This window comes from Sitophilus oryzae, unplaced genomic scaffold (assembly GCF_002938485.1).
Source record: "Sitophilus oryzae breed Bouriz unplaced genomic scaffold, Soryzae_2.0 scaffold_1576_pilon_pilon, whole genome shotgun sequence".
Lineage (NCBI taxonomy): Eukaryota > Metazoa > Arthropoda > Insecta > Coleoptera > Curculionidae > Sitophilus > Sitophilus oryzae.
In genome coordinates, this window is record NW_022146254.1 from 5,311,772 (window position 1) to 5,329,245 (window position 17,474).

Sequence of the window (17,474 nt, forward strand, 5' to 3'; positions counted from 1 at the left end):
TAGATGTCATATTTAAAAATCAAACAACGGAGCTTTTAAGTGTTAATTGTTTTCTAACAGTTTGATTATCGTGGAATATCTAGTTTGTTATTTTTAGTTTATACCCGGTGATTTTTAACCTATACGCATACAGTTGGGAAATTATTGCTGATTACTAATAATGAAAAAAAAAGTTAGTTAAATATTTTTATTTACGGAGATAACAAACCATTTGAAATAAAAACGAAAAACGTAAATTCCATTAAATTGAATGTGCACTAAATATTTTTACTTACGGAGATAACAAACTACATATTTGAAATAAAAACAAAAAACGTAAATTCCCTTAATTCGAATGTGCATTACTGATAAAGTTGATACATTTTTGTGAAAAAAAAAACTCAAATTATTTCAGAATCTAAAAATATTTTACTAAACCAAACCAAACCAAACATTTTTTTTCAATATTAGTCATTATTTGTCATCAGCAATAATTTCTCAAGTTTATGTGAAAATCACCCTGTATATAATGGAACGAGGGTGCCCGCATGTTACAATTTCAAATAAACCATATGCGAAAATGTCAAAAGTTGACATATGATATGTCATTCTATTCGGAATTCGGAGTGTTATTTTCTATCGAATAAATTAAAAAAATACCGAGGGTGTCGTTTAAAAATCAAAAGTTGTAGTCATTTCCGGTGAAACCGGAAGTGACCGAATACAACTGAATATTTCAATTAATCCTAATTTATGTCATATACTAACATACCAAAACTCGTTGTTTTATTGCGAATATTACAGTACGTCTGCTGGATCTGTGTCTATGAAAGGAATGCGGACAAAAAACATTTAAATAAACAGCAATATATTTTATACGCCGACTTGACGAGTACGTCACCGCAAATCGCTCCGCCCACTCATTTTATTGGCTACTTGCAAATTTGTCGAATTTTTATTAATGGGACGCGTCGTCTAATTTTTTACGAAAAACATCGGGATACCCCGTATCTACAGAACGGACAGACGTACTGTACATTACTATTCCAAACCTTTGGATCTTTTCTATAGAGTCATTAGAAAATATGTTTCCAATACTATTTCTAACACTTTCTTTGTCAATTTTAATATTTTAGTGAAAGTGCGGTAATAATAAATGTCAATCCACTCTTTGTGTCATCGTCGTCCATCATGTTTGAATTTTCATTGGAGTACATCAATATTTTACATGTACAGCCCATATTACTGATTTAGAATGATCTGGTCTGTATACTTCACGGAAGGTTGCTTTACTTTGATATATTTCTCAGATAAATTGTGGCTGTAAAACTAGTTGTCAAAGCAATCAAAATTATATTTGGAAAAAAAAATTAACTTGATACAATAAGTTAAAATGGAAAAAATCTATATTTTTAATTATTTGGATATTTTATATTTAACTTATGCTTTTGAAACTGATAAAATAAGTTGAATAGGGATAGTTATAACAGGTAACTATAACGTTCAAAATAGATTAAATACAAACGAAGAAATCTCGTGTTATCTACTATACAGATAGGAAAAATTAAAACAACTTTATACGGTTACGGTATGATCGAAAAAAACGGCTTCCAGTTGGCTGGGAAATGACAATCGATGACATTTCCCATATAAATTAATTGATTGCGATCTTCATTTCATAGCCATCGCTGACGCCGTTTTTACTCGATCATACGGTAGTTTCGCCACGGGTCACAGCCGTTACTGTACTGTACAAAGAAAATATATATGTAAGACCCCCTAATGATTATTATCAATTTAATATATTCTTCGGTAATACTTCAAACTAATTACGTCTGTGGTAATACTCATCAATAAATACCAAATGGGAGTTCAAATTGTTCACCGCCAATAACATAGTATGATTAAAAATTGGAAAATATTGATATTAGATAAGTGGTTTATCAACTACAAACACAATACATTTGCAATATAAAATTATTTTAGTATAAAAAGATCTCGCCTATATTTGAAAATTTTAGTTTTTTTTATCATATACTAAGCAGAGTAGGTCTCCTTGAGGATTTATTTTTTCATACAATAATTTTAGAAAACTCAATTTTTATCTGCTCTTATGAAATAATGTATATCACATGGTCTACAAAAACGTATAAAAATAAGATAATGTTGTTTATACTCTTTGATAACCGTTTGAACCCCCAAGCTGTTTTAATGCTTTGTGCGTTCTTAAACAGTTCCATTAAAGGAGTCGACGAACAAAGGCGATCAAGAAATTAACAACTAGTTTAGTTTTATTTTTGTATACGTTATTTTTGCAATAGTTAGATGAAAACATCATCGACAATTTCCAAAATAGAAGATTTCAGTGTGATTGACTTCGGTTTTTGTAAAGGTACAACAACAATAAACTATTTAATTAATTCCATGCTAGAAATAAATATGTTTATCCACGACTCGTCTATAATTTTATTATTATATAGGAGTTTATGAAATAATAATAATATTCATTATTCACTAGTGAATAATAATATTCATTATTCACTAGTGAATAATAGTTTCATTATTCACCGCTTCCACGGATATCTCGATCCAAACTCCAAACAAGAGCTATTTGAAATTTTTAATGTCACTTTTTGCATTCATCTATATGGGGTGTTCCAAAAGTTGTTTTTCTTGTCATAAGATTTTTAAAATATTTTTTCCTTTTTAATAAACACCATTACGAAGAAACAATGTTAAAATTCCCTCATTTTCTACTCTAAAATTCGATTTAAAAATTTGAAGTATTAAACGTTACTTTTTGCATTCTAAAATTACATTTAAAAATTTGAAGTTTTCAATGTTATTTTTTGGATTCATCTAGGGGGGGTTTCAAAAGTTGTTTTTTAGAAATAAAAACTTATATTAATATTATCTAAATTTTTTTGATAGTCCTGGATAAAGTATAGTATTCTACTCGCATATAATGGCTGTTATTCACTTGGATGATTTATGACACGAGCCGCAGGCGAGTGTCATAAACTTCATCCGCGTGTATAACAGCCACCATTATATGCTTGTTGAATAATATACTATTATATAACGAACGAGGCATTTGTTTTTAATAAATAATATGTGCTTGATTTTTTTTTCAAATTTAGAAAGAAATGTATATAAGTGCATAAAAACTATATGTTTTTTTTAATTAATAGGGATTTAGTATGTTAACATAGATACCATGTAAACAGGGTGTCCAAGGCTGAGCGTGCGTTTCTAGAGAACTACAATATCTAGATGGGAGTTTTTTGCACATTTTTGTTTCACAACGAGATCTATCGATTAAAAATATTTATTATATGGCGGCACTTCCGGAAAAACCGGAAGTTGACAGCAACTCGTCGTTTAGGCTATACAGATTTTTTTGACAGGCAGTTTTTTTCGTCCAAAAATCTTAAATTTTTGTTTTCTCAAAAACGGTTAATGTTAGATCAAAATCATAAAATATCATAAAATTTTACAGAGAATTTAAGTATGTGATAAAAAATGGGGGTATCCATTTAAAATAAGAAAGTTGATGTCAACTTCTGGTATTTCCGGAAGTGCCGCCATATTGAAAATATTTTTAATCGATAGATCTCGTTGTGAAAAAATTGATGTGCAAAAAAAATCCGATCAAGATATTGTAGTTCTCTAGAAACTTCTAATGCACGCTCAGCCTGGGACACCCTATATATGTACCATATACGGGTTATTTTTAAATATAAAGTTTGTGCAAAGAGTGAAGGAAGATTTCGAAAGATGACATCCAAAAAATGACAATCACTGAAAATTCAATTTACCTGGTGAATAAAGACTATCTGTCCAAAGGGGGCATCCCTGACAGGGACAGTTGTGTCTGTCAATTTACTTCACAAGCAATTGTATTTTCTGTCATTTTTTGGATGTCGTCTGTTGAAATATTCCCTGAGATTGGGTACACTATGTTACGTGCATTAAAAATTTAGGAGGTCGCTGTCAAAATTTTAAAATCCAGAATAAAACTCTTTATTAGTGACAGTTGTCTGGCATTTGAGTTCAAAGTAAATTTATTTTTCTGCCCGTCTTTCTGGTCTTAAAGTGTCCCTTCACTCGCTGCATGCTGCATAGACTTTACATTTATAAAATATTTGGTCGCTGTCAAAATTTGAATATCTAATTTATAACTATAGTGTCTATCCAACGGATGACAGTGACAGTTCTCTGTCATTTTAATGCAAAGTGAATTTATTTTTCGGTCAAGTTCTGAATGTCCTAATTCGTCCTCATGATCATTCCGTCTATGATTCCGTCTCTCGTTGGATAAACATATATTTACATTTATGATCCACATGGTCGAAAAAAAAACGGCGTCGGCGATGGCTATGAAATGAAGATCGGTGTCATTTTATATATGTAAAATTATATGGGGAATGTCATCAATCGTCATATCGTCATTTTCAAACCAACTGGACGCCGTTTTTCGATCATACAGTATACAGGGTGTCCCAGGCTGAGCGTGCATTAGAAGTTTCTAGAGAACTACAATATCTAGATGGAAGATTTTTTGCACATCATTGTTTCACAATGAGATCTATCGATTAAAAATATTTTCAATATGGCGGCACTTCCGGAAATACCAGAAGTTGACAGCAACTTTCTTATTTTAAATGGGTGCCCCCATTTTTTATTACATACTTAAATTCTCTATAAAATTTTATGAATATTGATGTTAGACACTCTATACCTAACATTAACCGTTTTTGAGAAAAAAAATATTTAAAATTTTTGGACGAAAAAAACTACCTGTCAAAAAAATTTGTATGGCCTAAAAGTCAAATTTAGTGATTACCACCGCCACTGTGACATAAAGAGAAGACATGTGGCTATCTATTTCAAAAATTAAATTGTTCAAATGTCATATATAATAATGGCGGTAGCTGTCATGAAATTGAGCGATTAAAAAATTATCTATTTTTTTCAAATGGAAACCCACTTTTTTTATTTCACTAGTAAAAAGGTTGTTCAATTTGTTACTTTTTAACTATACATGTTCATATACCTAAAATAAATCGTTTTTAAGTTATTTAAGATTTAATTTGAAAACGTATATTTTTCTTGATTTTATCTAGCTTCCTTTGACATTAAGTGTCAAACAGTCAGACAATTTATTTCCTTCTGTCAGAAAACGAATTATTTGAATTTACTATATTATAAATACTGCCTGCTCAAGAGTTTAAAAAGTGTATTTATAAAAATATATCTCGTATTTTCACTCTTTAGATCTAATAGTTGACATTATTAATAATATACCGTTAGATCGAAAAAAACAGCGCAAAGTTGGCTAGGAAATGATCGATAACATACTGCTTTTTGAACAAAGTGTCACAATATGAGAGATCTATTGTTTTTCATTTTCATCACTGGGCGTTTAAAGTCATAGCCTTGTATAAGAATATATAAACAAGGGTCATAGGCTACTGGTTAAAATCAATAAAAATATACGCTTTAAAACTAAATCTTAAATAACTTAAAGACGATTTATTTTAGGTATAGGAACATGTATAGTCAAAAAGTAAGGAATTGAAAAACTTTTTCACTAATGAAGTAAAAAAAGTGGGTTATTATTTGATAAAAACAATTTATGATAATTTTTTAATCGCTCAATTCCATGACAGCTGCGGCCATTATTATATGGCATTCGAACAATTTAAAAATTGAAATAGATAGCCACATGTCTTCTCTTTATCGCACAGTGGCTGTGGTAATCACTAAATTTAACGTTTAGGCTATACACATATTTTTGGCAGGCAGATTTTTTCGTCGAAAAATATTAAATTTTTTTTTTCTCAAAAACGGTTAATGTTAGGTATAAGGTATAAAGTGTCTAATATCAAAATTCATAAAATTTTACAGAGAATTTAAGTAAAAAGTTACAGAGAATTTACATTTAAAATAAGAAAGTTGCTATCAACTTCCGGTATTTCCGGAAGTGCCGCCATATTGAAAATATTTTTAATCGATAGATCTCGTTGTGATACAATGATGTGCAAAAAATTTCCGATCTAGATATTGTAGTTCTCTAGAAACGTCTAATGCACGCTCAGCCTGGGACACCCTGTATATATACTGATAAAATATGGATAGTTAAAAAAATAATGTTAGATATAGCTTGCAAATATACAATCCAATTGTTTTTACATAAATATTGCCCCCTCTTTTCAAAATTAATTAAAAAAATATATATATTTAATCCCTCTAAAATAGTGTCTTTTACAGATGACGTATTTTTCTTAAATATTTTAAGCTCTCATTTTTTTCTGCATGTTGTTTTTTAAACATCAGTGATATTTTATTAGCCTCCTATTGATAGATCATTCTTTGTAATATGTGCATATTTTAGACTGTTTGGAAGAAGAGATAAAAATGTCTGTTCCACAGGGAGCTTTTGCGTCCATCAAAGTAAGAAAAAATATGAACAAAATGATTGATGATTATGCTCCTACGAAACAGGAACCATCGAAGTATAACAGCAAATACATGAACAGTATTTGGGGCATGTACAACAGATTTTCTGTTCATAATCTAAAAAAATTAACGGACTCCAATGCATCGTAATAATGATTAAGCATTTTTTTAAATTATTATTAATTGTTGTTTTTTAGGCAATCTACTGTGCAAGGTGTTAAGGGCTTGAATGCCTCTTCTCAACTGTCTGTATCAGTAGAAAGAATTTCGAATGTGCCGCTATGAAAATGTCTGGAGTCATAATAATTATTTAATAATAATTTTCGAGTGAAATAAGGCTTAATTTATTTTACTGACATACATTAGTTTGTGACTCTGGTTTGTGACAAATAATATAATTATTTTTCTGCGGTATAAATTATTTTTATATAATATAATTCTTTTCGATGTTTTAAGTATCTTTATTGCCCCAGGGTCCTTATTTTTGAGCAATCGCATCTTCAAATGTTACTCGTATATGTAATGTGTACACTGTCGTGATCCTGGATTGGACCACCGTCGTCACCAATCTTGTAGTCGCTGCCACCAAATGTTGTAGTTCTCTATTTGACTCGTATCACCACTTGTTGGGAATGTTATTCTTTATTTTTTTATAATTAAATTCTTACTAAGTTGTTATTACTTTTTATTTTTAAACTTTTAATACAAAATTATGAACTTATTTGTAACAAAACATTTTTACAAAATAAAAATAATGTATTTTGATACAAATAAAATTAATAATCTAGGTTGAAATTATCCCTGAAATTAGAATAAAACACGAAAAATTTGTAACTTGATTATTTTATTTTATAACATTGTTAATAAAATTACATATAACACATTCAACACTATACAAGTATATATAAAATTATCAGAATTTATACAATCAGTTACCAAGTAATTATAAAAAAAGGTTATAAATTATAAATAAATAATTCATTATATAAAAGACATATAGTTACCGTGAATATAATTTGGTATAACTTTAATCTCAACTTAATGACCTATTCAAATAGAAACATCTTACAATTCACATTATATAATACACAAAGCCAAGGGACAAAATTGTTATTAAATCTATTCTCTGAATGACTCGAAGCATTTTTTTTCAAATAAAACAGGACATATATAGGGCTTATAAACCAATACAAGGGTATAGAAAATATATAAATAAGTAAATACAAATATATTTTCAACCTAATGATTAATGATTATACTCGTTTAAAGAAATAAATGATCTTTTAAAATTACTTGTTTGTCTTTGCAAATTTGTATATTTAATATTTATCTAAAAGCGTACACTTACATAAATTACTGCACAACCTTTAAAATTAAGCTTTTAATATGTTATACAAATTCTTGATTCGATATAAATACACTTAAATAAAACTTTAAAATTAATAATCTTCCAAATTTCTGAGACAGCCATTTTGTTGAAAGAATTTGTTTTATGAGAAATTTCATAAAAATTATCACAGGGATTAATTAATCATATATTAAAACTACTTGGCTTTTAAATTTAACAATCCTATCGTCCAAAATACTCTAAATTCGCAAAAATCCGTAAAATATTCCCATAAAAACAAATCACAATTCACTTCCACTTCACAGAAACTGACAGACATTGCCAAATATGGAATGTTTATTTTTCAATTTATTTTACTGATCTAACCGATCGGTTCACTTAGAAATTAAATTTTTATTAAATTATTTAATTATAATTGTTTCTGGCAGAAAGCAACTTCATATCAATGTTTATTCATAGGGTAACAAAAGCACATCACTGTTAAATTATCAACATTTTATATAAATATTTATATTTTTTTCAACTACTCCAACTACTCCAATTACTCCACAGAGAGAATCAAACAGTTGTGATATTAAACTAAACTCTGTGGATGACTTGATAAAATCATGATGAAATTAAAGTCCCTAGATGAATATCTAGGGACTTTAGATGAAATTTCTACGCAGCGCCATCTATCCCTCTACTGGCAGAAACTCCGCCGTGTTTCCAAAATTCAAATGGCAGTTTCATCCGCCTGGTGTACACTGTACACGCAAAGTTGCGAACAAAGAATATATTCATCTTACGAATGATGTCAAGAAATAAGTACCTACCCGTTTATTTATATATTTGGTTTATATATACCTATAATACAAGCGAAGATGTTGATAATAAATAAAGAAATGGTAAATTTATTTTGAAAAGTGCCTAAAATAAATAGAACATTGGCCGCTCTGGGTTAATGTTCTAATTTTAATTAACTGTACAAAACTATAATTAAAATGTTAATTTTTTCGTATCTTTTGCCGATATTTTATGCCACTATGGACAGGACAAGATTAAATTTTGATATTTTATAATTCTTATATTATTTTTCTGCACATTAGCATCTCTGTTAGCATCATGTTAGCATCACAGATAACAGAACTAATTGTTAGCATCTGGTATGATATCCATATGATATCTGATGATATGAAAGAGTAGATATGATCATGATCCGGTCATCGATCCTAAGTTATCGTCATCCTCGTCATTCGTCATCCTTTAATTTCCCAAGGGCATCATATCATCAGAGCAGAGAAATAGAAGGGATAGAGAATGAGCTTCAACATGCGCGGAAGGTCTAATCAAGTTGGGCGCCATATTCCAGGTCTCCGTGTCATTTTGTATATAGGTGGTAATCTATAAGTAATCAAATATCAATTTGCTGTTTTCAACCATACGGGGGGCAATTTAAATTTAGTGAAATTCTATCATTTATTGTGGTTAGTTAACATTAATATGATTTATTTAATTATCAGTTTCAAAACTGCGTACAATATTGGTATATAATACACTAAATGTGCACTAAATATACGAATATTCTGACAAAAGACGCTACGGACAGATGACCTTTTCGTCGTTAAACACTCGAAATGCCATTAAATAAGTATTTAAATTATTTCATATTTACTTGTACAGAATTACGCGTTTCAATTTAAAATTTTTGCAAATTTGGTAAAAATTGTTCTAAACAACTTTTTGTTCAAGTTGTATATTCATAAAAACATTTGGTGCATAATTATTTTTGATGATTACTTACCTTGTATTTTTAATATAAACCTAGAAAAAAATATGTTTTGTTTTATTTTTTTATTCGTCCCATCAAATTGTGTTACAAAACACTGTTACATAACATAATATGTTCTAACAAATATTTTCATAATACATAAACATCTATTGATTTTATTATGGGTATTATTATTAGTATTTATCCTGGTTTTGTCGACAAAAAAAACTCAGTCTTGTAATAGAACATCAATTTTATATTTCCTGTAAAATTATTTTGATACAAATTAATTTGTCAAAATTCAAGTCATTAAATATATTGATAAACAACCCAAATTATTCCTAAATATTTTATTATAAAAAAAAACTGTTATTACCGATAAGTTTGTAAAAACACATTATCGTTTGTATCTTAATACACAAAATAATTTATTTTTTTGCACAAAAGAAGCTTGTCGATCCTTATTTGTCCATACAAAATTCTGTATGTACAACATACATATACCTAATTTATTATTAAGAAAATTAGATTATATGATCTCAGAATTTTTAAGAAATTTTTTAAGATAAAATAGTTTCTTCTCAACTGTAATATTGTCAACTTTGGCCTGTATTTTATCTATTTAAAAACATGGGATTGACAATCCCCTGATTAAGTTTCATTGCATCAAATACCTTTGCTATAAATCCTGGTTCACAATTTAAGGCCATTGCAAAAATGCTTTTGAGCTTCATCATAGATTTTACAAGAATAAAGTGTAATATTGAAACAAAGTAACATTGTAAGCTTCATGACTAATAATCTCATTTTTAACACTCTTTAAATATCATTTCGTTAACAATTATGAATATTATATGATTTTTCTCAGTGATTTGTGGCACAGATACAAATTAATATATGCCCCATAACAGTTTTAAATAAGAAACTTCTGCCTACAGATTTAATTTTCTTATTGGCATAATACCCTTTCTTCCTATATAAATCTTGCCATTTTTAAAGTCCAATGTTCCTTGTTTTTTACAGTTGTAGGAATACTAAAAATGTTGACTATAGAACTCGATACTATGTTTGAAAAAGCCTTCATACCTGTAACTTTGTGCATAAAATCTAATTAACTGAATTCTCCTCCTTGACACACACTCTGAACACGGCTTAACGCTAATGTTAGAAATATTTAGCACAAAACTACCTACAACAAACTCTATAACAAAAGTGTTAAATTTTAGCTGTTCGATTAAACTACCCTATCTTATGTTTTCTTTTCCTCCAAATAATCTTCTTGTCAAGTAAGGACCAATCTTATTTGATATATTTCTGGTCACTTGAACTTGTGCTTTCATGGACACTATAAAGAGTGCACTGTTTTACAGAAGCACGAACAGTGATTCAAGTATCTTCTTCCACCACACGTAATAAAAACATCTCTTAAATGGCAACATCATACACTTATTTTTGACCATTCCCAATTACAATCACGATTTTACAAATCGCCTTTAGGAAAACTAAAATAAACAGTTTTTGAATCATCTGTAAACACGATTATGTTGTATAAACTTACACATGAAAACTAATCATTATTCCCGGCATTATTATTAGAATGACTATGAATATACAACAAGCCTTTTGAATTAGTGTTTGGAATAATTGAGATAATAATAAATTTTAACTAGATAACAACACAAACGAAAAACAAAACAAAACAAACAGATGTCAATTAAAGAGGGGAAGTGACAGCGAGACCTGGAAGATGTCTGCCATCTTGCCGTCGACAAAAAATTTGGATGCGCACTCGTCGAAGCCAGGGTTCGGAAGTAGTTAACTAAGACGTAATTTACCTGATTAACTACGTGTAGTTTTTCTTCAAAACTACATCTTTTCCCGTTCATTAACTACATGAAAACTACGTTAATAAACTATGCATTGATATTACATGAATAATTTTCTTTGTATGAGGTGTAATTAGAGATAATACCATATTTCTTCTGTTTTCTTAAATACATTATGTGTTTTTAAAGCTTCAACTTATTATAACCTCACCTCAAACCTTTGACATTTGAAAGTTACATACATAGGTTACATAAACTACACCTCTACATAAACTACATTAACTACATGTAATGTAGTTTCATGTAGTTTTTAAATAGCAACATGTAGTTTTCTGAACCCTGGTCGAAGCTCATTCTCCCACTTCCATATCTCTGCATCAGAGGCATCGTCAACGAGTTGTCAGGTTGTCACCCAACAGGATATCAGAGTTATTAAACTACACGTAGTAATTAATAAACTACATTTACTACATGTCACAAGTAGTTTTCGACTAGTAAATGTGTAGTTTATGTAACTAATGTAGTTTTTTTAAATAACAGTCAGGGTTCGGAAGTAGTTAATTAAGACGTAATTTACCTGATTAACTACGTGTAGTTTTTCTTCAAAAAACTACGTCTTTTCCCGCCATATTTCTTCTGTTTTTTTAAATACATTGTGTTTTCTAAGTTTCAACTTATTATAACAAGATTATAACCTCACCTCAAACCTTTGATATTTGAAAGTTACATACATAGGTGACATAAACTACACCCTCTACATAAACTACATTAACTACATGTAATGTGGTTTATGTAGTTTTTAAAAGTAACATGTAGTTCTCCGAACCCTGATAACAGTGAAAACATAACCTAAAAACTTAAATAAAAAATCTATATTTTCTGAATTGTCGTTCATGTGATATTTTTGATACTTTAGTAGTTAAAACTGGTTGGAAGACGTCGATGTCTCCATACCTTGCTCCATACCTTCTAGGAAAAGGGGAATTATAAAGTTGTGCCTTTAGATGTAAAAAATCATATATTCTCCTGGAGAATGTCTATGGAGAATTTCTCCATAAGAATTTATAGTTTATTTTGTGTTCAATGTTACTTTGTATTTCATAGAAAATACCCTTTTGTTGAAAAAAAAATTGTCTTTTTTTCTGATGTTGTTTAACTTATACAAATATAATATAACTTCATACCTCCATCTTCCATGATAAGAATTTGGCTTGATTTTTGTTTAAAGTCTAAATTGTTTATGTTTCAAGGGTTTTACTATATTTTTGTAGGTAGTTTTTAACGTAGTTTTTGTGTAGTTTTTGAAGGTAGTTTTTAAAATTTTAAAACGTAGTTAATACAAAAAACTACGCGTCGTTCTTGGCGTAGTTTTTTGCTTCATAATCTACTTAACAACCCTGGCAATGATATGAGTATATGAGTTATAGCCTTAGATCCGCTTAGGTGGATCCTGTCTCTACCTCTGTACTCAACTGAGGATGGTGATAGGATTACCATCCTCCATAAGAATTTATAGTTTATTTTGTGTTCAATGTTACTTTGTATTTCATAGAAAATACCCTTTTGTTGAAAAAAAAATTGTCTTTTTTTCTGATGTTGTTTAACTTATACAAATATAATATAACTTCATACCTCCATCTTCCATGATAAGAATTTGGCTTGATTTTTGTTTAAAGTCTAAATTGTTTATGTTTCAAGGGTTTTACTATATTTTTGTAGGTAGTTTTTAACGTAGTTTTTGTGTAGTTTTTGAAGGTAGTTTTTAAAATTTTAAAACGTAGTTAATACAAAAAACTACGCGTCGTTTTTGGCGTAGTTTTTTGCTTCATAATCTACTTAACAACCCTGGCCATGATATGAGTATATGAGTTATAGCCTTAGATCCGCTTAGGTAGATCCTGTCTCTACCTCTGTACTCAACTGAGGATGGTAATCCTATCGCCAAGCCGGATAGTTCTAGCAGCTTAGGCCTTTAAATTAAATAAATTGAAAAAAAAGAAGAATAATTGTCAATTGTTATTGTCACCTCTGCTGTCACTGTCAAAACTGCACTTGAACATTTTGCGCGTTTAAATTTGTGAAAGAAATATATATTTTTACTAAATTACAGTATTTGTAATTCTAACTCGTGTACCTACTAACTATTCAATATGCCGAGAGGTAAGTTTTTTTACTATCTTATTATCTATTATTTAAATTCTAGGTTAGAAAAAAAATGGTTTGACTTTTGATTCCACGCCTACAAATAGGTACCTATGGTACATTTTTTTAAAGATAATTTATTTTTATTTTTATATTTTAAATTGCTAATGATATTTATATATAACCATCAACACCGTTTTTATATAATATTAGCCAAAGACTTTAAATATATTTTTATTTATGACTAGGTATTATTAAAATTTATTACAATATTAAATAACGCAATTTACAGGTAAATTTACAAATCACAAAGGGAGAAATCGTAGATTTACTAATCCTGAAGAATTGGAGGAAGAACGTAGAAAAGAAGAACAAAAAAAGAAATGGAGACAACAGCATGGTGATGAGAGCAGTGAAGAAAGCGAAGATGAACAAAAAGATAATGAAGGATCTGAAAGTGGAGAGGAAGAAGAAAGTAGTGATGAAGAGGAACAAGCTGTTGGTATTCTAATATGCTGTTTGACAAACTGTTATATATATTTTTTTATTTTCAGAAAGCTAAGGGTGTATCTAATTTAATTGAAATTGAAAATCCTAATAGGGTCCAAAAGAAAACAAAGAAGTTGTCAACACTAAACACTGCCGATTTATCTGATAAACCCCAATTATCTAGGAGAGAAAGGGAAGAAATAGAAAAGTATGTTTATCAAACATATTTTTTTAAATAAATCAATTAAATAATTTTCTAGACAAAAAGCCCAAGCCCATTATCAGAAACTTCATTCTGAGGGTAAAACAGATCAAGCTAGAGCTGATTTAGCTAGGTTAGCCATAATTAAACAACAACGTGAAGAGGCCAAGAAGAGAAGGGAAGCTGAACAGAAAGGTTAGTAAATCTTAAAAAAGATTAATTTAGATATTAATTGGCTTTATTTTAGAAAAAGAGGAAGCTGCTAAAGCCAAAACTGCAGCAACACAAAAAGCATTGGGGAAAAAATAGGAATTATGTTAGATTTTAATAACTGCACTAAACCTTCAAGAGCAACTATTTTTTCTAAATTTATACTATCACCTTTGACTATCACCAAGATATTCAAATGGAAAAATAGTTCTTGTTTTAAAATTGAAGGTAAATATGCAATACTTAATTTAAGAAATTTTATTGTTGTATTAAGATTTTTTTTATGTTTACTAATATCTCTGGTTCATACTCTTTTTTTTTCAAAATCATATTCTCATTTTTGTTATGTCTCATATCATGTGATTCTAATAAATTCTTTTTAAAACTGTAACAAATGTTTTATTGGTTTAAAATATAGTATAATATATAATTTTCAAAATTGTTAGACAATATCTGTTAGGTATAAAATCTATTTTTTAATTGGCCACTGTGGCTTTCTTTTTTCTATAAAACTTCTAATTCCTTCTTGACAATCGAGATTTTGTAGATTATTGATCATTTCACTTTCTCCTAGATCATATGCTTCCTTTATATCGCACTGAATTTGTTTATAATAGAATTTTTTCCCCATTTCTATAACATTTCTACTTTTTGATATAATTGCATTGCATATAACTTCCAAATCTTTATCTATGTTATCAGGAGAGCAAACTTGTGTTACGAGACCTACAGATTTAGCTTCAACAGCTGGTATGGGTAATCCTGTTAAGAGCATATACAAAGTTGGCATTTTGTTTATAGATCGAGCTAAAGCTACACCTGGAGTGGAACAAAAGATGCCAAAGTTAGCTCTATAATGAGAATTTTAAAGATTTAGGTTTTTAAATAATTATTAATTTTATATAAAAACTTGCCCTGGAGTAGAAAAAGTACTTCTTTCAGTACATACAGCAATGTCACATTGTGCAATAAGTTGACAACCTGCTGCTGCAGCTACACCATCTATCTTGGCAATAACAGGAACAGGAGAGTCTATTATAGAAAGCATTAGTTCGGAGGCTAGCTTAAAACATTCTTTTTGTTTTTGGGTATCTACAGCCTGGAAAAATAATTTTAATAGGAATATTAGGTTAAAACAAGTCTTACTATTTCTTTTAGATTGTGACCTGCAGAGAAAACTGGACCAGTTGATGATATTATAATTAATCTGAGCTCATAATTATCTTTGTCGCTATTTATATTGTCTAAAAGATCCTTCATCATGGCAATAGATAAAGAATTTCTAAAACATTTGTAAATTTACCATATATATTATTTGTATGCTTAAGTCATAAGCATAGTCATAAGCTTACCTTGATTTCTGATCACACATAGTGATAGTTTTAATTCCATGGGTGAAATTAACTGTGGTGTATTGAGACATAAATGATTTTTGCATAATTGAAATGAGACCCTAAAAGATTATTTTAATTTAAGGCTTGTTTTTAAATCAAGTTAAATTATATTTTACCTTTGAAACTAACTTAGTGCAAAACATACTGATATTTATATGCATATAGAATATAGAGAATTAAAAAATGTAAATATTTTTATAACCTAAAATTATCAAAATGTTATAATCATAGGAGATTTTTAACACAATTTTTAATTATCAGCTGTTTAGAATGAAATATATAGTTTTCAGTTTCCTATACGGGTGATATTTAAATCCTCAAGATGTCTCTTTTCTCTTTATTGACAATTTGGGTAGGTACTTTAAATTTGGGAGGGACTTTAAATTTGAGTTAAATTTGGAACATGGTACAAAGAACACAAGGTATGATCGATAGCGGCTCCAATTTCGTTAAGTTTGAGCCAGAGATATGGAAGTGGGAGAATGAGCTTCGACGAGTGCGCATCCAAATTTTTGTCGACGGCAGGATGGCAGACATCTTCCAGGTCTCGCTGTCACTTCCCCTCTTTAATTGACATCTGTTTGTTTTGTTTTGTTTTGTTTTTTTCGTTGGTGTTGTTATCTAGTTAAAATTTATTATTATCTCAATTATTTTAAACACTAATTTAAAAAGGCTTGTTGTATATTGTCATAGTCATTCTAAGAAAGCTAATACGCCGGGAAAAATGATTAGTTTTCATGTGTAAGTTCATACAACATAATCGTGTTTACAGATGATCCAAAACTGTTTATTTTTAGTTTTCCTAAAGGCGATTTGTAAAAATCGTGATTGTAATTGGGAATCGTCAAAAATAAGTGTATGATGTGGCCATTTAAAGAAGATGTTTTTATTACGTGTGGAGGAAGAAGATACTTGGAATCAATGTTCGTGCTTCTGTAAAACAGTGCACTCTTATAGTGTCCATGAAAGCACAAGTTCAAGTGTACCAGAAATATGTCAAATAAGGTTGGTCCTTACTTGACAAGAAGATTATTTGGAGGAAAAGGAAACATAAGATAGGGTATTTTAATCGAACAGCGAAAATTTAACATTTTTATTGAAAAGTTTGTTGTAGGTAGTTGTAGTTTTGTGCTAAATATTTCTAACATTAGCAGCAGCAGTGTTCAGAGTGTCAAGAGGAGGAGAATTCAGTTAATTAGATTTATGCACAGTTACAGGTATGAAGGCTTTTTCAAACATAGTATCAAGTTCTATAGTCAACATTTTTAGTATTCCTAGAACTGTAAAAACAAGGAACATTGGACTGAAAAAATGGCAAGATTTATATAGGAAGAAAGGGTATTATGCCAATAAGAAAATTAAATCTGTAGGCAGAAATTTCTTATTTAAAAACTGTTATGGGGCATATACCGTATGATCGAGAAAAAACGGCGTCAGCGATGGCTATGAAATGAAGATCGCTGTCATTTTATATGTAAATTTATATGGGATATGTCATCGATTGTCATTTCCCAGCCACTGGACGCCGTTTTTTTTCGATCATACGGTATTAATTTGTATCTGTGCCACAAATCACTGAGAAAAATCATATAATATTCATAATTGTTAACGAGATGATATTTGAAGAGTGTTAAAAACGAGACTATTAGTCATGAAGCTTACAATGTTACTT

General features: G+C 29.4%; 3 protein-coding genes across 3 annotated transcripts; 2 read left to right on the forward strand and 1 right to left on the reverse strand.

Moving 5' to 3' along the window:
• Positions 1-2,163: 2,163 nt before the first annotated feature.
• On the forward strand, positions 2,164-6,892 carry LOC115879379. Its single transcript, XM_030896169.1, has 3 exons — positions 2,164-2,371; positions 6,377-6,587; positions 6,639-6,892. Exons 1-3 carry the CDS (start codon positions 2,305-2,307, stop codon positions 6,724-6,726), a joined length of 366 nt encoding a protein of 121 aa, XP_030752029.1. The 5' UTR covers positions 2,164-2,304; the 3' UTR covers positions 6,727-6,892.
• A 6,480-nt stretch (positions 6,893-13,372) lies between these two features.
• Positions 13,373-14,793, forward strand: LOC115879302 (28 kDa heat- and acid-stable phosphoprotein-like). The gene is made up of 5 exons (XM_030896051.1): positions 13,373-13,525; positions 13,800-14,005; positions 14,062-14,204; positions 14,257-14,393; positions 14,446-14,793. The coding sequence occupies exons 1-5, from the start codon at positions 13,516-13,518 to the stop codon at positions 14,505-14,507; spliced, it is 558 nt and encodes a 185-aa protein (XP_030751911.1). The 5' UTR covers positions 13,373-13,515; the 3' UTR covers positions 14,508-14,793.
• Positions 14,794-14,802: 9 nt separating this feature from the next.
• Positions 14,803-16,242, reverse strand: LOC115879301 (enoyl-CoA hydratase domain-containing protein 3, mitochondrial). Its single transcript, XM_030896050.1, has 5 exons — positions 15,919-16,242; positions 15,761-15,861; positions 15,555-15,690; positions 15,323-15,507; positions 14,803-15,259 (listed from the first exon to the last, which is right to left on the reverse strand). The coding sequence occupies exons 1-5, from the start codon at positions 15,961-15,963 to the stop codon at positions 14,878-14,880; spliced, it is 849 nt and encodes a 282-aa protein (XP_030751910.1). The 5' UTR covers positions 15,964-16,242; the 3' UTR covers positions 14,803-14,877.
• Positions 16,243-17,474: the final 1,232 nt, after the last annotated feature.